Genomic DNA, 22,495 nt, shown 5'->3' on the forward strand with positions numbered 1-22,495 from the left:
AGGCTGTGGGCCCAAGTGCTAGATTTGGGACATCCTGCGATGGGCCTTACAGGGACATAATTTGTCTGCCTCAACATATCTGCTTAGGGAGCTTGACATTCTGACATATCCGCCGCTAGTTCAGCCCCATTCGACTCTGTTCGGTGCAAAGACCTGCCAGATGGAAGCTTGCATGCACGCTGTCAGACTCCTTTGGCCACGCTTATATACATCCTTAACCGTACGTCCTGACTTAATGTGAGTATGCGTATCGGACCCGTTGAATGTTTGACTGTTGCCGTTTCTCCTCTACACCTAGTACATTGAAACTCGAGAGGAGGCCGCAGACAACGTTTCAGACAAAACATCACCCACTTCCTCAGCGCTCAACATAATGTCTGTGAGTGCCAGCCTCGGTCTAAGCTGTCCGCGAGGCGGCGACTTCTACATCTGCGAGGGCAATAGGACCGAGTTTTTGGGCTGCTGTGCTACGAACCCATGCGCCGATGGCAGCGGAAAGTGCCCGACCCAGGATTTGAGGATATCCTCATTCAACCCGGACAGATACGCAAGCATCCCACCTCAGGGATGCGACGACCCAAGGCCTGCCAGCCAGCTTTTCTACACATGCACCAACAACATCCCGTTCATCGGATGCTGCGCCACGAACCCCTGTCAAGAGCCCGACGGCCTCTGCCCGACGGACCACCTTATTGCGACGACTCTGAGCCCAGACGCTGTCAACCGGACGATCTTTACACCCAAATCCTCGTCGTCGGCGTCGCCAACCTCTACTCCTAATGCTTCCTCCGGCAGCGGCGGCCTTGCCACGGGAGCTATCGTCGGTATCGCCATTGGGGCCGCTGTGCTGGTTGGTATCATTGTGACGGTGATCTGGAGATGCGGATGGCATGCCAGGAAGCGAAATGAAAGAAGAGAGCCAGCGTGGGAGCCCGCTGTTCAAAGCGCACATCCCAGCCATCACCCAGATATGGGCTTCACGCCTCAGAGTCCTGCCTTGTACGACCCTGCACGTGGTAAGTCTCAGAAACAGACATCCTTGCGAAGACAAACCAACTGACAAGCGTAGCATCTCATATCAGCTATGCAACAACCGCAGCCCCCAACTCGTACCAGTCCACATCATCGCCGCACTCGCCCTTTTTCACGCTCAAGCAGCCGGGTACACCGCCTGTTGACGACCGTCATCTCTCTACCTACACGGACAGTAATGTGAGCTCCCTCAGTGGGCACACCCCACGGCACCCGAGCCAGTATTCCAGTGCAGGAGTGGAATTGCATCCGGTCAGCGAGCTAGACGGCATGGAGCAACAGGCACCAAGGGCCGAACTAGGCGATGGGGCCCCCGTTAACTTATATGGCAAAGGTGGCGACCGATAGGAGTGTCTGTCGAAAAGAAAACGCTGGGTTTACACTAATTACAAGCGGGGCGTTATGGGATGTTTGAACATGTCGCATTCTTTTTTATACAAGCTTTTCCTTATGCAGGTGCGCCGGCACCGGATTCACGCACAAACGGTGCAACTATTCGTAATAGTCGACAATTGTAGAGTTTCGCAACTGATCGTATCAAGAAATAGGTCGTGCCGACGCTTTTTCTGAGCTTTAAGCAGATTATGGTTCTTATTTTATCGTTGACAGCTCAAGAGTCTTAGACCGAGAGCAGAGTCTGCCATTAATAGATGCGAGCAATTAGAACAGCTATTGAACATGGAGCTATTGACTCTGCTTAGCTGGGGATGCTTCAAAAGACTATACTCCATGCTCTAACTCATATGGGAAGGCAGGCCAAACATTCTATGAGCGCGCTAGTATGCAGAAAATGAAGCATTCTGCATTTTAGTGCTAACAGTCAACATGAGTAGTTAAGAATCTATACCGGGACAGTAGTCTCTGTCGAGAAATAAGTAGAATGAGGTACATATTGTATCATTTTGTCGTTCTACGTCAACAAACAAGACCCGCCTTGCTAGCTCAATCGGTAGAGCGTGAGACTCTTAATCTCAAGGTTGCGGGTTCGACCCCCGCGTGAGGCTCAAATCCTCACCGCGATTGGTACAGCCACTCTTACGGGTTCCTCTCTTTTTGCATTTTTGGGTTGTGTATTCGACTGATAATATTCGCGGATCGTGTGTGTGTGTGCTTTTTCTCATCACTCTACTTCTTTTAGTGCATGTGTCTCTAGATGAACATTTTTATTTTTATTTTTATTTTTGCCGGGATATGGTATTTTTCTCAATTCAATTTCTAAAAAACAAAAAAAACATTGATAGTGCAACTCAATTCCTGAGATATATTAGTATGAAACGATAGGTATACGAAGTCTTTACGTGTGCACCAGAATGACCTCGAAGATGGTTCTCCACGGTACGGCGTTGATGGCATCTTTCGCTTCCAACAGCATCGATCCTGATACTGGAGCGAACCGAAGTTGCTAGGTTTCCCGTCGCAGAGTGCGTCATATAGCCAGGTTATCGTTTTGAACTGTGCTCTTCTTTTGTTTGGGTCTCACTGGGAAACTAATCTTCTGGTATTCGCTACTCCCAGACATAGCTGGTATTGACGTGTAAAAGGGGTTGTTTTGTGAAAGGAGACAATTAACACAAAGGCCGATACCCCAGTCAAAGTGTCACACATGATGCGGCTGTAAGAGACAGTAGAAACAGGCCTTCAAGTTGCATGCTGTAAAACCAGTTGAGGAGGAATTAGGAACATAACTTCATCTGACGTAAATACACTGGTATTCTTTGGCTTAATGCAATTGCAGTTTTGCTTTCCATCACCGCCGCCCGACCTGATCAATTGACAACAAGAATCGGAATACTTTTATTGCAGCTCTTACGTCCTGAGATACGGAGTCCGGAACCAGGTCTCTCGCCCCTCCACTCGTCACCATGCGGCAGCGGGATATTCATGCCTGGGTCTACAAACCCTTGCGTACCACCCGATGGACGATCACCGCTTTCATCTTTATCCTGCTTGTGTTCATCGGCGTTCCCTTCGGCTGTACACTGGCGTTCCTTTCTACTCAGCGAAGTCTGCCTGTTGCGTGGGCCATCCTGGTGGCCTTTAGCGCCACTCTCCTGGCGCTGTTAAGCCTCCTATGGACGTTGAGATGGTGGCATCAGACTCGTCCTCTTCTGCCTAAGTTTCCCATCAACCAAAATGGGTGTTGTTCGGATGTCCCCGATTCCGATCTCCCGGGTGCTCTCGAAAGTAATGCCGCAGACACACCCGCCAAGAACCGATTCTTCACCACCTGGATCTCGTACCAGATCGTCCGCGTGGCGGATATGGTTTTCGGACACGGGGTGCCTCCTCATTTGATTTCCTGCACACCTTTCGACGAGCTCGCCGTCGACCAGCAAAGCGGCTCCAATGTCTATGCCGGGACGTCACGTCCACAGGAGGAGGGCGAGAAAGATCGAAATGAGTCAACGAGGTTAGGTGCAACAATGACAAAGGGGTCTCCAAGCCCAGCAACCCGCGTCCAACACCACCATCGGTTCATCTCACAAAGCAGTACGGCCCCTTCCCAAATCGACTTTCACAATAGTCGGAGAGTTTACAACAGCCATGATACCTCACCGACCACACACTCTCGCCCCGACACAAGAGCGCGGAAGGACTGGGACGAGCAACGTCGACACAACGATGTTAACCACGTTCCCCTCAATCGCCAACAGGGCACCATACGCAGACACCTAGCTGAGATGAGGCGGCTTGTGTTGTTGGATCGAGGCAGATATGTAGACCGATCACTTGGAGTTCCTGATCAGATGCATTGAGCCACCTCAGGGTCATCTCCCCGCAGCAGCGAGGACTCATGCCAAGGCCAAGTAGAGACATCAGCCTCTTTTGGCAGGAAAATCTCTTCTCAAATTTTGCCCAACGCGCGGGTGGAATACTGTCCAGGAGTTTGGATTAGAGTGTCTACGTAGCATAGTTTCTTGACTTGGTTCTGAGAAGTATTTTGTCGGGAAAGATGTGTCTGCTGAATTCATGTGGTACAGGTGGGATTCCAGGGTCAAAGATAATCGTCTTACACTTTGAGAGTTTGTCAAATCTAATCTACAGAAATGCGAACCCGTTCCGCTGTCCCCAACAAGATGAACCCACCCAGAAACTCATCTTCTCCCGGAGTTTGTGAACGGGAACTTCTTACCAATATACCAAGTGTCCGTTTTCTAAGCCATGAAAGCAACGCAATCTCCGAGTTGAGTGAAGTTTGCTCTCTAAAGTTACATAATGTTACAGATGTCTAAGAGGATGATCCATCCCTCAGAGAATGGGCTACAGCAATGGCTCTTCTTGTGCTTGCGTAGGGCCTCTAAAGTATTGCTTGAAGCCTTCGTAGCTTCCAATACCGATGCCACTCCCGACAGCAGCGGCCAAGCAGGTTAAACTGCCTCCCCTGAACAAACCACGAACGCCCTCTGTACGAAAGACGGCTCGTGCCATGCGCAAGGGACCGTGAGGCGCGCGAGGTTGGGCATGTTCAACATGTGTTATCGCACTGCCTTGGATCCTGACCGAAGTTGGAAATAAACGGGGGATCGATGCTTGGGCCCCGGCCACAAGCCTCATCCTCGTCTTCACCACGTCGGCCGGGACGAAGAGAAAGGAAGAGAAAGCGCCGGCGAGTGCTGCACTCATCGTGTGAACCTGGATCTGCTGCGCTATGCTTCCCTGACCTTGCCTGGTCTTCTGCTCCAGCCTTTTCAGCAACTTCGCCGCCAGAGATTCGTAGAGCAGGAACATCAGGGAGGTCCCGGGTATACTGCTTGTTGCCAGGGCTGTATAGCCAGCCCACAACCTTGACGGCTTCATCATGAACGTTTTCAACATCTTCAACGTGGGCGACTGGCGTTTCGCCGACCCTTCGCCTTGCTGATACACCTGCGCATTCTGTTTCAGAACCTCCGCCGGGTTGATGATGGCGCAGGCCACGAGGTCGGCAGCGGCACTGCTGGCACCGTGGAGCACTGGCAACGGCACGCCCTGGAGATAGCCCGCTGCTCTGGCGTCCCGAGAGGCCTTCTTTAAGCCCTCATAGATAGTGAAGAATGCAGCGGCCGAGGGCATGCTGGCGACCAGGGTCGGGCCGAAGCCCTGGTACAGCCCAAGGAAGAGGGACCGGTTGAATGATCCATTGGCGTTTTTATAGTGCGTCCTGTAGGCAGGGGACTGGGTGCGAGTGATCAACGTGTCAATCGGGTGGACCAGGAGATCAACGCCCAGAGCAGCGATCGCAGCCGCCTGTTCAAAGTTTAGTTCGGGACCCAACCCGTGATTGCAGAGCTATCATATGGACTTGCGGGTACGCACCAGCGATATCTCTGAGCCGGAGGTGAGAGACATGAATGTTGGTCGAGCCGGAGTTAGAATGACGAGGTTGAGAATTCTGTTGATCTAGAATGATTATCCCAACCTGAGGTTGTAGAAGGGATTCGGCGGCCGCGGCCTCCTGTGCCTCCGGTGGTTCCCGGAAGTCCGAGCTTCTGATAGTGAAATGCAGAGACTACGGGACTAAACTCCAACGAATTCGATTGCTAATTAATGTAATGTCCACACTTCGCGTCGAATGACGCCTATCATGTATTGAACGTATGCATTGTTAGTTACGCGAGCCGGGCACTTCCTTCCACGTGAGTGAACTTCTTGGATTTCAAATTAAGCCGATATCTTCTTTCTCGACTTTTCCACGAGAGAAGACTTTGATGTTACCAATTAGGCGTAGTTGCAAAGCTAAGAGTTGTGGCATATCAACCCCGGACTGGCTTCCAAACAGTCAGATACCATTCGAGAGCTTGAAGCCGTTGCAACGGGACATGTTCAAACTAAGTATGTCCGCCTCAAAAACACTTCAATAGCCCCTGTAACTCTAGAGAGATACTTATTCTAATCAAAGTGTGTAAGCTGGAGATTGAAAGCCTTTTCCTAGCAAGAGTGGCTTTTCTTCGCATATCGCAGGGCTCATGTGCAATTTTGTTCGAGTTGATGTGGCTCTTTCTTGGACAACGTGCTGGGGACGACCCACGGACTAGCGCATATCGAATTTATCAACACATCACTTCTAGCCCTTTCCCTCTATAGAGTTGTTAAGATAAGAAACCATGCCAGTCTTGCTGAATGTGTCGTTTGTTTCTCTCGCGCTGGCTTTGGACAGCTTGAGGGAAGATACAACCATCTTCGCTGATTACCTACTATCGGACAACGGTCCGTTATGCGGGCTCACAGGAACGTCGCGGAGTTGAGCGGGATTCTGATGAAGAAGAAGGCGTCCATCTGACTCTCGAGACTTGCACGCCTCATGGTAGCCTTAAGCGTCCGACAAAACCAGGCCGAGCGATTCCCCAGCTTGGCGGGGTATTCACTGCCGAGCTCCGTGTAGATGCGGACCTTGTACTTCCTGGTTCCTCCCAGCGACAGTTCTCGCCCAGGGGTTTCGACTATGGTATTGTTGATGTCCAAGGGCTAAACAGTACGGCCGATCGAATCGAGGGTATGGTGGGGTAGCTGGCAAGCTACCCACTTGCACCATGTTTACCCATATATCCCCCACGGCCGGGCTGCCCTCTCCGACCTTCTCATTGCTTATAGTAGCTATCCGACACTGGTTCTATCCATATCGCCATCACAGGGACGAGAGACGGGACCACCATCGCCACCTCGAAAAAGATCCGGAACTCTATTCAAAAGGTTCCCAAGACTGATACGGGCACGTTACACTGTCGCAACCTGTCGGGCTCTTGTATGGGTAAAAAAGACCCATTGTCCCCTCTCGAACGCGACTCATGATGCCGTGCCGCAGAGGCATTCACCATTAACCACCACAGCACGGATGGGTCTTTTGAGCCAACGACTAGCCGAGGGTAGCATCAATACGGGGCCCCCGATTTCCAATCGTCAAAATGCCATTCCAATGACAACACTTCGAAATCAACTCCGCAACCGAAAGAAAGTACCGCTACCCTAAAAAGAAAAAAGAAAGAAAGAAGAAGAAGCAAGCAGAGGCGCCAAGCGAAGGACTCTATCGCCCGGTTAGACGTTCCCCCTTTCCCCCCAGATGAGACGAGATGTGTGGGCAGGCGGTCCAACTAGGACAGCATCATGGGGAAACGACACTAGCCGCGCCGGTTCGATTTCTGGCTGATATGCCTCGTCCACGTCCGACTCTCTCTCCTATTGCCAGAACGCAATCAACTCAACTGGAACGACATCAGACCATCCTGACGTAGAGAAAAGGAGGGGGATGCGGTCATCCCATGTCTGCCTGGACTTCCAGACCGCCCAACCGCCCTTGCATGGCCGCATTGCCGGCTAGGCACTCGATGCAAAAGGCCGGCACTCTATCTCCCCTTGTACGTGCGTGCATGGCATCACCAAAAGGCCAGGCCCAAGGGGGTTCGCAGGGGTGATGGAGGCTCGGCAAATCTCCCTCTGCCTTGGTTTCTGCATCACCTACCTGCAGCGCCAACGCTCACCACCACCACCACCCCCAGAGTCTGTCAAGATCTGGTTTGGCCAATAGGCCGCGGGCGGTGCGGTGCCGCGCGAGGCCAAAACAATGCGTGTAGTAGCTCGCTTCTGTCGTCGGCTGCGTGATAGTTAACCTCCTTAGTGCGTGGGCAGCTTGCCGGATCGACTCGGGTCGATTCGACGAGCGCCCGCTGTCACTACTTCACACCCACAGACACACACTCCAGTTCGGCAGAGTGAATACGTCTGAACCATTCAGCATCTTCAACTCGCCCCAAGACAGGGGTGCTCCGTTAGCAGAATCGGTTCCTGCAGTGGCCTCGAGTTTTGAAATTTCCGAACTAGCCCAACTGGGAGCCTGTGAGCGCCGATCCACGATTAAAACATGAATCATAACCGGCGCATCTCCACGGCGGTGCTCAGGGGCTGAGCCGTCCCACCGTTGTGATTGCTCACACCAACGGTACGTGGAGCGGTTGACGCGAACTCGGCCGAACTCGGCAGCAGTTTATTTTCAGACGCTCGACTGGAGCTGATGTATGCGAAGCAAACGACATACGCGTGACTGGGAGACGCAGTTGCAAAGACGTGTCGTCGTTGGAAGGGGCCCATTACTTGACGGGCACGAAGCTACGGTACCATCGATGTCTTTTTTTGACAGCGACACCTCAAGCTCGCCATCTTCCATCCGGCCGACAAAAAGACTGAACACGCTCGACGGGGCGGATAGCAGTTGCATCCACCCCCATTACAACCCCAACTCTCCCACTGAGAGCCAGTCAGGGGGGGGCGAGTAGCAGAGGACAGGGTATCATCGTGCGCTGTACGCTCCGTGGATGAGTTGGCAGATGATCTGCCCGTTCGGTTCCGTGAGAAAGAAAAGGCTCAGCCCGAAAAACTCTGAGCGCTACATCGCGCGGAGCATCAAGTCCCGGGCTTGGCTTAGGTACGCATATAATAATGGGAGGGGAGTAGGTTAACGGGCGATATGAGCGGTTTCGAGCCCCACCCTTTCGACGTCACTTCATCACGCATACCATGTGGCCGTCGGCGTGTGATCCAGTTCCTGTGAGGCGCGGCTTTGACTGTGTCCTAAGAGAGAGAGAGAGAGAGAGAGAGAGAGAGAGAGAGAGAGAGAGACTTTATGTGTGTGTGTGGGTGTGTGGGTGTGGCAGAAGAGAGAGAAAAGAAGGAATATTCGACTCTCGAGAATCAGCTCCCCGGGCAATATATGACTTATCTTAAGGCCGCGTCCCACAGGCGGATTCGCGATACTCGGACCCGACAGCCCATGCCGTCGGAGGTCTGTCCACTTTCGGACTGGCTCAGACTCCTCGACCGTCTCCTAAACGACATTTGAACGTTTGGAATTGCTCACTATGCTGGGCCTGACGCCTTTTTTTTTTTTGCGGGACAACATGGAAGTCGTCATTTGTCAATGGGAAAAAGGAAAGGGAATGGGAAAATACGATTATGGACTTCTCGATTTATCCGGCTAGCCCTTGAATCCCGGACTTTTTTTTTCTTTCTTTCTATGGGCTCTCTCCGCTCCCCAATCACACACCCCTCCCCTCTTTTTTTCCCTTTGTCTTTTTCTTCTTTTCTTCTTTTCTTTTTCTTCTACCAGTCGTTGCCGTTGTCGTTGCTCACCGTCGCCGTGCCCCCGCCCTCGGCCTCGGCCACGATCTTGGTCCTCGCGACCCTGCCCGTGGTGTCCACGTAGATGTTGCTGAAGGCCTCCAGGCCGGGGTAGGGCGCGTACAGGTACTGCAGCTCAAACTCCTTGACCCGGCCGTCGACCGTGACGGTCTTGTTGTGGCCGGTGAAGGTCATGTCGCGGCTGTAGTAGCCGACGACCCGCCTGCCGCTCTCGTCGCCGTTGTTGTCGAGGTAGACGTCGTACAGCGAGCCGTTCTGCGCCAGCACGCGGTTCGTGTGCGTCCGGCCCGAGAAGTCGTTGACCGAGTAGAGGATGTTGTTCTCGAGGCGGTACGTCAGGTCGCGCTTCGCGAGCGAGCCGGCGGCGTCCTCGACGGGGTCGGCGACGACGTCGGCCGTCCTGTTGACGATGTCGCCGACGGTGTCGCCGAGCGTGGCGATGACGGGGTTCAGGTCGATGCTCGTGAGCACGTCGTCCACCATCTTGACCACGTTCTCCAGGCGCGCCTCGAGCTCGACCTTGGCCGAGACGTTGTAGATGCCCAGCTTGACGCGGTCGATGCGCGCGTCGACGCCCGCCTGGAAGTGAAGCAGGTTCAGCACCTTGGCGTCCAGGTTGACCTTGGCCGTGATGTTCTGCACCTCGATGCTGATCTCGCCCACCGACACGGACGCGTTGAGGTACACGTCCGGAATCGGGTTAAGCGTGTCGATGCCCGTCTTGGTGTTGGCCGTCTCGTAGACGGCCGACTCGTTGTCGCCGCGGCGCTCCAGGTCGTAGCCGAAGTAGCCGTCGCCCTTGGGCACATCCTGCGCCAGGGCGAGCGTCGAGAGTGTGAGGAGGGCGAATGCCCTGGTGGCCATAGAGGCCATCATGATGACTTTAGGTAAGGGAGGGGCAGACAAGAGTCTCGAAAAGGAATGAATGAATGGCCGTTGTAGGCCGTTTGGTGATGCTTGAGACTAGCTGACTGACTGACTGGACGAAGGAAGGGCCGCGGGGACGAGCGAGGTCTGACGACGTTCGGGGGCGGGCGGAACCCAACGATACAAGTATCAAGTATGGTCTATCAACCCGGCTGAGATGAGTAGTACGAGTGACAGATAGAGATGGGAGGGGAGGGGGGTGTGATTCCCAGACACGAGGACGAGAACGAAGGCCCCGGGCTGTCACTTGCATCGAGAACACCATCCCCCCTTGGCATGATATCTTGGACTGCCACTGACATGGCCTAATCTCTCTCCCGCTTCCAACGTTAACGACCGGGTCTCGCGCTCAAAAGGCCCCCCGCACGCGGCGCCCCCGTCCTAGGCGAATCCTCCGACTGGCTACCACGGGAAAGAAAGTCACGCAGAAGCATATCCACCCCCCTCCCCCCCTTCACCTCGTCCTCGTTTATCATGTTCGGTTCCGATGCAACACGACCAAGCCCATGCATACCTCATGCATGCATGAGGACAAGAGACTGTTTGCTCGGTATCCTCATTTCCCATCCCAGAACCCGTGGTATGAACATGGAATATTCCAAGGTTTTTCTGTCATTCCATCACATGCAGTTGCCCGCCCCTCCCCTCTCCCCGCCCCTATTTGTCAGGCTTCGGTCCGGTGGCTTGCAGCCTGTCATGGGCTTCTGCCTGTCTCACAGCCCATGTTCCTCCTATGAGAGAGAGGCATCGGCGTGGAAGGACGTCCTCGATGAGCAAATGGTCGACTGACCATCCAGAAAAGAAAATGAAAAAGAGAACAAGGGGGGCTGTAAACACTAGGACAACACCACCCACCCAGAACCGTTGCATAATACCCGCCCTAGATATGGGGTACGCCCGCATTGCATCAGACCCAGTCAAGGACGATCTCGATGCAAAAGCCGGCGGACGAGGCCCCCGATATGCGAGCGACATGGAGACGAGATGAGGGTGACTTGACAATCCGGATGCACTCCGCGAGAGGGGGGCAGGGGGGGGGTGCGGCAATGGCCAGGACGAGGTAAATTGACGATTCCCGGCATACAACGCGCGCATCGCTCACGATGCCGCCTTATATCCCCCAGGCAAGCCCATCCACCGCGAGCGCAGTCCCCCCCTCCTCGCAGCTCACCAGTGTTCCTCTCGCCCCCCTCAAGGCTTCTCACCTGGTGCTCCCATCGCCACTCTTTCTTTCCTTCAAGGCCTACCACCGTCACACATTCTTTTATTCCAGCACCTAGCCCAAAGCCCCCCAAGTCTTGAGACATGAGGTCCTCCATTCTCTCCCTTCTGCTCGCGCTCTTCGTCGCCCTCGTCGTTGCCCAGACCCCGACGGCGACGGACGCGTCCGAGGCGACGACAACCGCCGAAACGGCGGCCCCGTCGACGCCCGAGGCCACGGGAACACCAGCACAGACGCCGACGTCGACCGCGACGCAGGGGACGACGACGACCGGCGGTAACGGCGGCGGCGGCGGCGGCGGCGGCGGCAGCGGCGGCGGCACCACCTCCAGCCCCTCCACCACGCCCCCGGCCGACGTCTACCTCAAGGTCCCCGAGCTCTCGGTCGGCCGCATCGAGCTCGACGTCGACAACCTCAGCGCCGAGGTGAACCTCGCCGCCGAGGTCGCCAAGCTCGTCACCATCAACGCCGGCGTCCAGGTCGGCATCGAGAAGGTCAACATCACCATCGTCGACGTCGAGGCCGAGCTCGAGCTCGTCATCCGCCTCGGCAACCTCGTCGACATCGTCAACCGCACCCTCGCCTCCCTCGACCTCAACCCCCTGCTCATCAACCTCCTCGACACCGTCGGCGACGTCGTCGACGACGTCATCGGCGCCGTCGACGGCCTCCTCGGCTCCATCGTCAACGGCGACTCCAAGATCAACTTCCTCATCGACAACCTCGGCAACATCGTCCAGGAGGTTGCCGGCGCCGGCGGCGCCGCCCTCAGCACCATCATCGGCAACTACCAGCAGAACATGACCTTCACCGGCAACCAGCAGGATCTCGGCAACGGCCTCGTTCAGAAGACGTTCCAGTACTCCCCGCTCAACTCCCTCGTCAACATCGTTTTCAATACCCTCGGCCAGGTCGTGCGGGCGACCGTGGTCAAGGGCGGCGGTTCCGGCGGCGGCGGCGGAAGCTCGACGGCGTCGGGGACGGCGGCGCCGACGACCGCCGTAACGACTGCCGCTCCCACAACGACGGCGGCTGCAAGCACATAATCAGTTATAGAATGAAGCGTAGAAGCCAATATTTAAATAAATAATTATGCCGGTGTGCAGAACGGTCCATTTTCCCATTGTGCATGCATGACGTTTGATATAGGGCTTAAATGAATATTGCTCAACATCCTGTACTTCAGCAGATGGGGATAGTATGGGTGGATATGGGTGGAAATGGGTGGAAATGGATACACGCATGCTAATTGATCCTCATTTCTCATCATGGACAAATTATTTCGTGTGAAAGTTATGGTCAATTGGCTACGATAATACTCATGTCTTCCCTTGAAGCCCCTAACGCCTATGCAGTCCGTCCAGTTAACTAACAAATTAGTATGCAAGCTGAGTGCTAAGTCCGTCAAGCTCACGAGCCCACACGCGATGCTGAGCAATGGTGTAGAAGAACTGCTCCAAGAATCCCTTGCCATTCTTGATAATCTTGACTGTCTCCTTGAGGCTCTCGGGCGCGGATTTCTTCATCGTGATGACACCGTAACTCTGTGTCACGGTACTGTCGGTGGACAGAGTGACCTCGGGCAGAGTGATGGCAGTGCGGATGAAGTCAACACCCTCACCGGTAGCTGCAATGGCCTTGAGATGACCGAAAGCCTCTCGGATCCAGTGGACGGCTCTGCCGTTTTTGGTCAAAGTCTTGATAGACTCCTCCCCACCGGGAACGAAGATGGCGTCAACCATGGTGGATCTGAAACCCTCAAGGTGGTGAGCGGGCTTGACACCGTTACCGGGTGTCTTGGGTGCCCCTGCGGGGAAGATCTCAGAACGCCGGGTACCAATCACCATAGGAGTGGCCATGGAAGCAACGACTGCAGCCTGAACAGCGCCGAAGGCGATAGGGTCGAAGCCATCGGCGATGATGATGGCCACGCGACGCGACGCGATGGTGGGTGTCTCGGGCATGAATTCCAGCTGGCTGAGACCCTTGGCCTTCTTTCCGTGGTTGGCAAGGCCAGCCTTCTCGGGCTTGGTGCCACCAACCATTTCAGCAACAGTCTGGGCCAAGCCGAGGTCGATGTCGGCGAGACGCTGGGTCATGCGCTCGTAGACAATGGGGTCCTCACAGTGATCCAGCTCGAAGGCGAAAGCGTTGGCAGCGTGCATCTTCTCAATAGGAGACAGACTGTTGAAAAAGAGCTGGGCCTGGCTGAAGTGGTCTTTGAACTTGGCGCTCTTGGTGCGCTGCTTGATGCCCTCCACCTTCTGCGCAAAGTCGACGTAAGCACCAGAGACCTTGGAGTGGTTGGCGGGGGGCACAGCCTCGTGGCGGTTGGGCCAGTAGTTGGTGTTACCCTTGGAAATGGTCTGGCGGTGCTGGCCATCCCTGTTGAAGTTCATTACAGGGCATACGGGCTTGTTGATGGGAAGCTCCTGCCAGTTGATGCCGAGACGAGTGATTTGGGTATCAAAGTAAGAAAAGTTGCGGCCCTGGAGGAGAGGGTCGTCGGAAAATCCAATGCCGGGAACGACGTGGCTCGTGCAGAAGGCGACCTGCTCAGTCTGGGTGAAGTATTCGTCGGGGTTCTTGTTCAGCTCCATCTCTCCGATATAACGAATGGGGATCTGCTCCTCGGGCCAGACCTTGGTGGCATCGAGAATGTCAAAGTCGAAGTCGTGCTCCTTGGACTCAGGAAGGACCTGGATACCGAACTTCCATTTGGGGTAAGCACCATTCTCAATGGCCTCGGCCAGATCCTTGCGGTGGAAGTCGGGGTCTTGGCCAGCAAGCTTCAGAGCCTCATCCCAAACGAGGGAGTGGACACCGAGCTCGGGTGTGAAATGGAACTTGACAAAGTGACGCTCGCCCTTATCGTTGATAAGGGTATACGTGTTGACTCCGAAACCCTGCATCATTCTGTAGGAGCGGGGAATTGTGCGGTCGGACATGGCCCAGCAGAACATGTGGGTGGCCTCGGTATGCAGATACTGGAAGTCCCAGAAGTTGTCGTGGGCAGACTGGGCCTGGGGGAACTCGAGCTGAGGCTCAGGCTTGCCTGGTTTTGGTCAGCATGATGTGCTCAGAGGTGGCAAAGATGACGACTTGCCTGCGTGGATGACATCGGGGAACTTCATGGCGTCCTGGATGAAGAAAACGGGGATGTTGTTTCCAACAAGATCCCAGTTTCCCTCCTCCGTGTAGAACTTCACTGCGAAGCCACGAACATCGCGAACGGTGTCGGCACTGCCTCTGCTACCAAGAACAGTGGAAAAGCGGAGGAACAGAGGGGTCTCGCGAGAGGTGTCGGTCAAGATACCGGCGTTGGTCACATCCGAGGCGCTCTCGAAGAGTCTGAAGGTACCAAAAGCACCGGCACCTCTTGCGTGGACGACTCGCTCAGGGATTCTCTCGTGGTCGAAACGGTGGATCTAGCCATGTTAGTAAGAATGATGCAAAAAAGTAAAACAACAGACACCGCATACCTTTTCCCTAGCAATGGCATCCTCGAGAAGCATGGGACCGGTCTTGTCGTTGCTGGTGACTCTCAGCCAGTCATCCGTGTTCTCGATCTTGGCGCCAAAGTCGGTGGTCATGGGAGCCTTGGGGTTAGGCTCGACCATGTTCTCAGCGAGCTGAGCGTTCTTCTTGTTTGATTGACCCATGACGACGTTTCCGGCTTTCTTCAGGGTTGCAGGAAGAATGTTTGGCATGTTGGGGTAGAGAATTGGTGAAAAGGCTTGGGGAAGGAGAGAATAGAGGCAAGAAATATGAATCTGAGACTTGGGAAGGAGCGGAGAACGAGATGCAAAGATTCAAGAAACGGGCGTCGTTGTCAAACCCTGGCCGACCCCGTCTTTATAAAACAAGTGCTACTATTGGGCCGTTGAACGATGGATCCATGTCCTCGATGCTCGAGCTGCAGAATGCAGTCGATCTCCTACAATTCCTGACGTCAACCATATGGGTAGAGCGCATGCAATGGTGGTACATAACAGTCGAGGACGACGGTCGTCGCCTCCGGGGTTGGACGGGGGCGTGCTGCAGGGTGCTCCATTGGTGGGACATTCTCGGCATCTGGAGGACTACCTGAGATAGCGTACTCCGTAGCAGGCATGAAATGCTTGCTAGCGTAGCTGTCTGGAGGAGCGTAGGTAGTGTAGTGGTAGAGACGAGCTTGACGGTAGCAGGAAACAATAGGTGCGGGATTGCTTGGCCGGAGCAGAGAGATCAGACATCAGAGATCACGGAAAGCGCAGGCACATCGTGATTTCGCCATGTTGATGTCAGAGCCCCAAGTCGCCGCATCCCAAAGTAGCAACGTGCCAACCCCCCCCCCCCCCCCCCCCCTCCCTGTACATATGCCTCTCGTGCCTGCCCTGCCAGTACATAGTAGTCGAACAGCGGGACTTATGGTCCGGTAAGTGGGTACAGCACGCATTGTTGGCCAATAAGACACCATTGTCGGGGCCACGGCCAGCGGAAGGGTGGGTCTCTCACCGAAGCTTCAGACGGTACGTACCCTTTTCTTGATTGCAGAACAATTGCCCCTCAATGGCCCAAGCTTTTCTACAAAGTACCGCTACTATGGTACTACCACTACGGAGTACCTACCTACTTAGTAGCTCAAAAGGTCAAGGCAGGCATGCCCCTCCTCCTCCACATGGTCATTGGCAACAAGGGGCACCTCATTCGACAATTTTGCAGCACTGGTGAGATCATTGCACGGTAATCCATCGATCGAGATGTGGGCTCTGATTGCCGAGAAGCCCATCTTTTCGGCATCCAATTGTTTTTGTTGCAACTTGTTACTAACGTTGGAGCCCCCCATCCTCGATCCGGAAGTCCCGTCGCAGCATGTACCTCCCTCCTCCGTACACCGGGTAGTCCTTGCAGCTTGATGTGCACCAAGATGCTGTTGTCTCGAGACAGAGTTCGAGTGACATCGGCATGATCCAAAGTAAACGCAATACCCATGGGGATAAACAAGCTCAACGGCTGGAACTGGTCCCTGTCAAGCCCGGCTTTCTATACGTATAGTCCTTTTTCGACAGGCCGTTCGTTTATGATTCCCGTCATTGCATACAAACAAACCCCAGGACTAGACGTCAACGTGCAATAACTATTACTACAAAACGAACCCAAGTCAAGCATCTACAAATCCGAGAGTTTCCTGACCTTGAAGCCGCGACTGACTGACACCTTGGGGCATCCACCCTCTCTCTCTGCCGTTGTTTCCACTTGCGCGCGTGTGTGTTTGCGTGCCTACCTTTGTCTCTTTTCGGCCGAGCACCGACGTCATAGACTGCATCAATCGCCGTCACCCGTCACCCACTTCCCGCTTGAACCTCGCAGCAAACGGTCCAGACTCCGGTCTGATTACCTGTTACTGTTAGCAAAGCAGCTTCTGTCTGTCTGCATTATCGGCCCTTCATCAGCCCACCAGTTCGCCGCAGCTTCCGCTCAACAGATATCCCCGAGCCCCCGATCAAACAGCGTCGCACCCTGTCATCCCAATCTCCCAATCCATATACCCTACCGCCTCATTGCCAAGTACCCTTGTACTACGAACGAAGCTTCATCCGAATCCAACTAGAAATAAAAATAAAAATAAAAAACAACAACCACAGACCAAGGCACACACGTCTTGTCCTGTATACGCTCAGACACGGTCAAACGGCCAGCTTCAAATCGATACAATATCAAACACACAACATCCATCCAGTTCCCAACATGGCTGGACAAGTCCTTCGGCAGGCGAACCCACCGCCTATACCCTCTCACCTGCCCGAAAGCATTCTCCATCTTGCCATCAAGACGGAGAAGAAGCCGTTGGACGAGAGGGATGCAAAGTCTCTGCGCGACTTCCAAAATGCCGCCTGCTATATTGCTGCTGGTAAGCCGAGCCGAGCCTATCCCTGCTTTACCTGCCGTCAGATCTGCCACTCGTTCGCAGCTAACAGCACCCAGCGATGATCTTCCTGCGGGACAATGTCCTCCTGGAGTCGGAACTTAAGCTCGAGCATATCAAACCTCGGTTGCTTGGTAAGCCCTCGCCTTGAGATGCTTGCTTCTTGGAATGGGCACCTAACAGCGTTCCAGGCCACTGGGGCACGTGTCCCGGTCTCATCCTGGTGTGGTCCCACCTCAACCGACTCATTCGCAACCATGACATGGACATGATCTATGTCATTGGCCCCGGCCACGGTGCTCCTGCAGCTCTGGCGGCCCTCTGGCTTGAGGGCTCCCTAGAGAGGTTCTACCCTGGCGAGTACGATGTCAGCAAGCAAGGCCTGCATAATCTCATCACTAGGTTCTCCGTCCCCGGGGGCTTCCCCAGGTAAGGAGACCGTTATCTCGCCAAGGCATACCCGCGCACTGACACGGCTTAGCCACATCAACTCCGAGACCCCTGGCGCCATCCACGAAGGTGGCGAGCTCGGCTATGCCTTGTCAGTATCGTTCGGCGCGGTCATGGACAACCCGGATCTCATCGTGACCTGCGTTGTCGGCGATGGTGAGGCCGAAAGCGGTCCTACTGCCGGGTAAGTCCGAGTTCTCTGATGCTGTATCGAGCCATGCTGATGAGCCCCAGCGCCTGGCATGCCATCAAGTATCTCGACCCCAAGGAGTCTGGTGCTGTAATCCCCATTCTCCACATCAACGGCTTCAAGATCAGCGAGCGCACCATCTTTGGATGCATGGACAACAAGGAGATTGTCGCACTGTTCTCCGGATACGGGTACCAGGTCTGCATTGTAGAAGACCTCCAAGACATCGACACCGACCTCTCCAGCGCCCTGGAGTGGGCGGTGGCCGAGGTCAAGAAGATCCAAAAGGCAGCTCGCTCCGGAGAAGCCATTGCCAAACCGCGATGGCCGATGATTGCTCTCCGCACTCCCAAGGTAATCCCGTCCTAAAAAGAGCCTATAGCACCGTGCTGACATTTCTAGGGATGGACTGGGCCCAAAGAGGTTGATGGGGTCATTGTCGAGGGCTCATACAAGTCCCATCAGGTCCCCCTGGCCAAGGCCGGCTCTGACGAAGGCCAGCTCGGAAATCTGCGAGACTGGCTGTCCAGATACGACATTGGGAACCTTCTGCCGGAAGGCAAGCCGACTGAGAGCGTCACTGGAGCGATCCCCAAGAACAGTGCCAAGAAGCTCGGTCAGCTCAAGACCACTTACGACCCGTACGTAGGCCTCAAACTTCCCGACTGGAAGCCGCTTGCGGTCAAAGCGGGTGAACAGGACAGCTGCATGAAAGTGACGGGCCAGCTCCTAGACAAGGTGATGCAGGAAAACCCTCACAGCTTCCGCATGTTCTCACCCGATGAGCTGGAGAGCAACAAGCTCGACGCCGTGCTCGACCACACCGGCCGCAACTTCCAGTGGGACCAATACTCGCGCAACCAGGGCGGCAGAGTTATCGAGATTCTGTCGGAGCACTGTTGCCAGGGCTTCATGCAAGGATACACACTTACGGGCCGCGTCGGCCTATTTCCCAGTTACGAGTCTTTCTTGGGCATCGTGCACACGATGATGGTGCAGTATGCCAAATTCAACAAGATTGCCAAGCAGGTCAAGTGGCGCGGGGATCTGGCGTCCATCAACTACATCGAGACGAGCACGTGGACTCGCCAGGAGCACAATGGGTTTTCGCACCAGAACCCGTCCTTCATCGGAGCCGTCCTCAATCTCAAGGCCGAAGCCGCACGAGTAAGCCCCCTTTCCGGCCCCAACCTAGCGCATCAGTCTCTCACGCACACACATAGGTCTACCTACCGCCTGACGCCAACTGCTTCCTCAGCACCGTCCACCATTGTCTCAAGTCCAAGAACTACGTCAACCTCGTTATAGGGTCCAAGCAGCCGACGTCGAACTATCTCGACGCCGACGCAGCCGAAGAGCACTGCCGGCGCGGCGCGAGCACGTGGAACTTTGCATCCACGGACGGCGGCGCTGACCCGGACGTAGTGATTGCCGGTATCGGCGTGGAGGTAACGTTCGAGGTGGTCAAGGCGGCGGAGCTGCTGCGCACACTGGTGCCGGAGCTCAGGGTACGCGTCGTCAACGTGACGGACCTCATGGTCCTCAAGGCGGAGGCCAAGCACCCGCACGCGCTGTCGAGAAAGGCGTTTTTGGAGATGTTCACCGAGGACCGGGCCGTCCACTTCAACTACCACGGCTACCCGACGGAGCTGCAGGGTCTGCTGTTCGGACGACCCAGTCTGGACAGGATCACGGTGGACGGGTATCGCGAGGAGGGAAGCACGACGACGCCATTTGACATGATGCTTCTCAACGGCGTTAGCCGATATGACGTTGCGATCCGGGCGTTGAAGGGAGGTGCCGAGGTGAACGAGAAGGTCAAGGCCGTGCTGGACGACAAGATCAAGGAGGTCGAGGCCAAAGTGCGGGAGATTCGGGACCATATCATGGAACACGGCAAAGGTATGCGATTATCGAGGATCCACACTTGAAATTGAACGGCTACTGACAGATGGCAGACTCTGACGACATTTACGACACGGCCAAATTTTGAGCGTTATGTGATATGATGAGATGGGATAGATAGATATTAGATAAAGTACCCAACTGGAATGATGCTATGTAACTTAAAGCTACAAAATCAATGAGAGAGAGCAAGTTACGTCGAATGAATGTATGACCCTCAAAAAAAAAGCAAAAGAAATCGTGGACAGTTGGACTGTCGGAAGTAGTGCCTCGTGGCGGAATCGAACCGCCGATCTTCTCATGACACTAGAGTACTAGTGAGACGCTATACCACTTAGCCAACAAGGCTTGCTTTTCGATCGGCAGTAGAGGGAATATGAAGTGTGAGGGCGGATTCGTGGAATGCCGACGATGAGGTTTGCCAAGGTGGGATTGTGACAGTTTTCTTTTCTGCGATAAAGCTTAGTGAAGAAGAGTTGGGGGATGGATGGTGTGCTTGTTTTTAGAGATACTGTAACGTCGCCGCCGCCGCCGCTCGGATTTTGATCAGCACAACTGCAATTGCAGTGGGATTAGTGCAGTCGAACGAATTGCAGGCTTTCTTCCATGTCGAGTCCCGTTGCAAATACAATGTGAGAAATATAGGTAGCTCAACAGAGTCCATCAATTCCAGAAGCATATACTCATTAACCGGCCCTCTCATCTTTACTTATCTAAGGTAAGTAGTCTAGTTGACCGGTGCATCTATGACATCCCAACGGGCGGGAAGGTAGGAAGTACACACATACATACCTGTTGCCAGATTCACATGGTCGCGGTTCCGTGCTCAGCGGCCGCTACTTTCTCACTATCGAGCCCACCACCATTTCCACACACACATTCACCAAACCTGCCCCGGAAAGGTGTTAACCCAGATGTACTCTGTACTTCTCCCCCCACCAATCCCCGCCCCCACCTCGAAATTTCTCCTTTCCCCGTCGCAAAACCGCCTCGTCAGGCCAGATCCGATCCCGACGAACGCCATCCAAACGAGATCGACAGACGTGACGGACGGCGCTGCGCACCGAGCCCTCCCCCCCCTCCTCCCCGTTTACTTCCGCTCGCGATGGTCTACTACTTCACCTCCAAGGCGGTGGACCCGCCCGCCTTCATCTACGTCGGCAAGGACAAGTTTGAGAGTACGTCGCGTTTCTGTCCGTGGATGACGGCGGGGGAGCGCGCGACATGCCGCCGCGAGGCACACGTCGTGGAGGCGGGCATCGTTCGGCAGAAACGGATGGACTGACTGCGGCAACAGATGAGGAGCTGATCAAGTACGGCTGGGAGGAGGATGTCTGGTTCGTTACCCCTTCCCCTTCTTCACTCGTCGCGAACCATAACTGACTCTCATCAGGGTATGTGCTTCATCTCACTCACTCACTCAATCACTCACTCACTCACTCACTCATTCACTCAGCCATTCACTTTTCCACTCACTCACTCACTCGTTCAATCATACACTCCTACACTCATACACTCACTCACACCTGTCACCTTCATCCTCCCTCACTAACTCGCCCCCCAGTTCCACGCCGACAAGCTCTCATCGGCACATATCTACCTCCGCCTTCCCGACCCCAAGGACCCTACCAACACCTCCCCCATGACGTGGGATACCATCCCCGAGCCGCTCCTTGTCGACCTCGCCCAGCTCACCAAGGCCAACTCCATCGAGGGCAATAAGAAGGACAACGTCACCGTCATCTACACCCCCTGGTCCAACCTCAAGAAGGACGGCAGCATGGCCGTCGGCCAAGTCTCCTTCAAGGACCCCCGCAAAGTCAAGAAGATCCTCGTGCCCCAGCGCGAGAACCCCATCGTCAACCGCCTCAACAAGACAAAAGTCGAGAAGAAGCCCGACCTCAAGCAGGAGAGGGACGACAGGCTCAGGGAGCTGAGGAAGAGGGACCAGGCCTCCGCTCTCGAGAGGGTACGTCTTTCCCTATTCCCTCCGTTTTGCTCCCCTTTCTCTCCTTTGTACTTCCCCCTCGTCTGGCTGCGTTTCCACCGCCCATGGATGGACCCAACACAAGTCGCTGATGGATCCCACACTAACAACCAACAGAAACGAGAAGAGGCCCGCATCGCCCAGGAGCGCAAGGAGAAGAAGTGGCAGAAGGACCATGCCTACGATGACATCTTCACCGAGGAGAACATGGAGGCGACGAGCAACCAGAACCGCTCCGCCGACTGGGAGGATGACTTTATGTAAAAGGTCTGCGTGGCTCGCTCTCTCGCTCCCTCCATGTCTTTTTTCTTTTTCTTTTTTTTTTCTTTGTGCCTAAGTTAGCTTATTTGCTAGCAGAGAATCCAAAAGGAAGGGAAACACAATCGGTGAAGAGATGCAGGTGACACTGCACACACATCATGTCCCACACTTGTGCTAGCAGCCCAGCAGGGTATCCTGTTCGCATACATAGTCCTTTGGAATCATGGAACCAGCGTGATCTATCGAGACCGCGTGATCGGGGATGGCCCGAACACGAATGTCTGCAGAGCCTCAACCACATAGTCCTGAACCTTGCGCAGAAAGCTTTCCGGGCATACCCACCGAGGGCCTATAAATAATCTGCCAGCCCACCAAGTCAATTCATCTTTTCTCTCCTCAACATACCAACTTCATCCTTCTTAACCCCCCCCCCCCCCCCCCCCCCCGGCTGCACCGTCTGCTCCTCTCAGTCACCCTCGTGACCGAGACGCAGACATGCGCCAG

The 22,495-nt window shown here is 54.7% G+C and overlaps 8 protein-coding genes and 2 non-coding genes across 10 annotated transcripts; 6 read left to right on the forward strand and 4 right to left on the reverse strand.

Annotated features, from left to right (window-relative positions):
* Window positions 1–373: 373 nt before the first annotated feature.
* LY79DRAFT_592445 (uncharacterized protein) lies at window positions 374–1,380 on the forward strand (the record flags this gene model as incomplete). Its single annotated transcript, XM_060561419.1, has 2 exons — window positions 374–1,016; window positions 1,070–1,380. The coding sequence occupies 2 exons, from the start codon at window positions 374–376 to the stop codon at window positions 1,378–1,380; spliced, it is 954 nt and encodes a 317-aa protein (XP_060411077.1).
* Window positions 1,381–1,963: 583 nt separating this feature from the next.
* LY79DRAFT_t200 lies at window positions 1,964–2,036 on the forward strand. Its single transcript has one exon. It is a non-coding gene; the product is annotated as a tRNA-Lys (tRNA).
* A 306-nt stretch (window positions 2,037–2,342) lies between these two features.
* LY79DRAFT_592446 (uncharacterized protein) lies at window positions 2,343–3,708 on the forward strand (the record flags this gene model as incomplete). The annotated part of the gene is made up of 3 exons (XM_060561420.1): window positions 2,343–2,357; window positions 2,859–3,399; window positions 3,557–3,708. 3 exons carry the CDS (start codon window positions 2,343–2,345, stop codon window positions 3,706–3,708), a joined length of 708 nt encoding a protein of 235 aa, XP_060411078.1.
* Window positions 3,709–4,085: 377 nt separating this feature from the next.
* Window positions 4,086–5,380, reverse strand: LY79DRAFT_562548 (mitochondrial carrier domain-containing protein). The gene is made up of 2 exons (XM_060558483.1): window positions 5,329–5,380; window positions 4,086–5,259 (listed from the first exon to the last, which is right to left on the reverse strand). The coding sequence occupies exons 1-2, from the start codon at window positions 5,359–5,361 to the stop codon at window positions 4,294–4,296; spliced, it is 999 nt and encodes a 332-aa protein (XP_060411079.1). The 5' UTR covers window positions 5,362–5,380; the 3' UTR covers window positions 4,086–4,293.
* Window positions 5,381–9,073: 3,693 nt separating this feature from the next.
* Window positions 9,074–10,464, reverse strand: LY79DRAFT_562553 (uncharacterized protein). Its single transcript, XM_060558484.1, has one exon. The coding sequence runs from the start codon at window positions 10,015–10,017 to the stop codon at window positions 9,103–9,105; it is 915 nt and encodes a 304-aa protein (XP_060411080.1). The 5' UTR covers window positions 10,018–10,464; the 3' UTR covers window positions 9,074–9,102.
* A 909-nt stretch (window positions 10,465–11,373) lies between these two features.
* LY79DRAFT_692768 (uncharacterized protein) lies at window positions 11,374–12,392 on the forward strand (the record flags this gene model as incomplete). Its single annotated transcript, XM_060564771.1, has 1 exon — window positions 11,374–12,392. The coding sequence occupies one exon, from the start codon at window positions 11,374–11,376 to the stop codon at window positions 12,334–12,336; it is 963 nt and encodes a 320-aa protein (XP_060411081.1). The 3' UTR covers window positions 12,337–12,392.
* Window positions 12,393–12,666: 274 nt separating this feature from the next.
* LY79DRAFT_592450 (catalase) lies at window positions 12,667–15,000 on the reverse strand (the record flags this gene model as incomplete). The annotated part of the gene is made up of 3 exons (XM_060561421.1): window positions 12,667–14,345; window positions 14,397–14,718; window positions 14,773–15,000. The coding sequence occupies 3 exons, from the start codon at window positions 14,998–15,000 to the stop codon at window positions 12,667–12,669; spliced, it is 2,229 nt and encodes a 742-aa protein (XP_060411082.1).
* Window positions 15,001–16,761: 1,761 nt separating this feature from the next.
* LY79DRAFT_562559 (XFP domain-containing protein) lies at window positions 16,762–20,077 on the forward strand. The gene is made up of 8 exons (XM_060558485.1): window positions 16,762–17,183; window positions 17,258–17,332; window positions 17,390–17,627; window positions 17,680–17,832; window positions 17,883–18,192; window positions 18,241–19,005; window positions 19,062–19,740; window positions 19,797–20,077. The coding sequence occupies exons 1-8, from the start codon at window positions 17,021–17,023 to the stop codon at window positions 19,829–19,831; spliced, it is 2,418 nt and encodes an 805-aa protein (XP_060411083.1). The 5' UTR covers window positions 16,762–17,020; the 3' UTR covers window positions 19,832–20,077.
* On the reverse strand, window positions 20,010–20,091 carry LY79DRAFT_t202. The gene has a single exon. It is a non-coding gene; the product is annotated as a tRNA-Thr (tRNA).
* A 638-nt stretch (window positions 20,092–20,729) lies between these two features.
* On the forward strand, window positions 20,730–22,421 carry LY79DRAFT_562566 (uncharacterized protein). The gene is made up of 4 exons (XM_060558486.1): window positions 20,730–20,921; window positions 21,041–21,080; window positions 21,307–21,712; window positions 21,848–22,421. Exons 1-4 carry the CDS (start codon window positions 20,849–20,851, stop codon window positions 21,992–21,994), a joined length of 666 nt encoding a protein of 221 aa, XP_060411084.1. The 5' UTR covers window positions 20,730–20,848; the 3' UTR covers window positions 21,995–22,421.
* The last annotated feature ends 74 nt before the right edge of the window (window positions 22,422–22,495 follow it).

Source organism: Colletotrichum navitas (assembly GCF_030913465.1).
Source record: "Colletotrichum navitas strain CBS 125086 chromosome Unknown LY79scaffold_59, whole genome shotgun sequence".
Taxonomy (NCBI): domain Eukaryota; kingdom Fungi; phylum Ascomycota; class Sordariomycetes; order Glomerellales; family Glomerellaceae; genus Colletotrichum; species Colletotrichum navitas.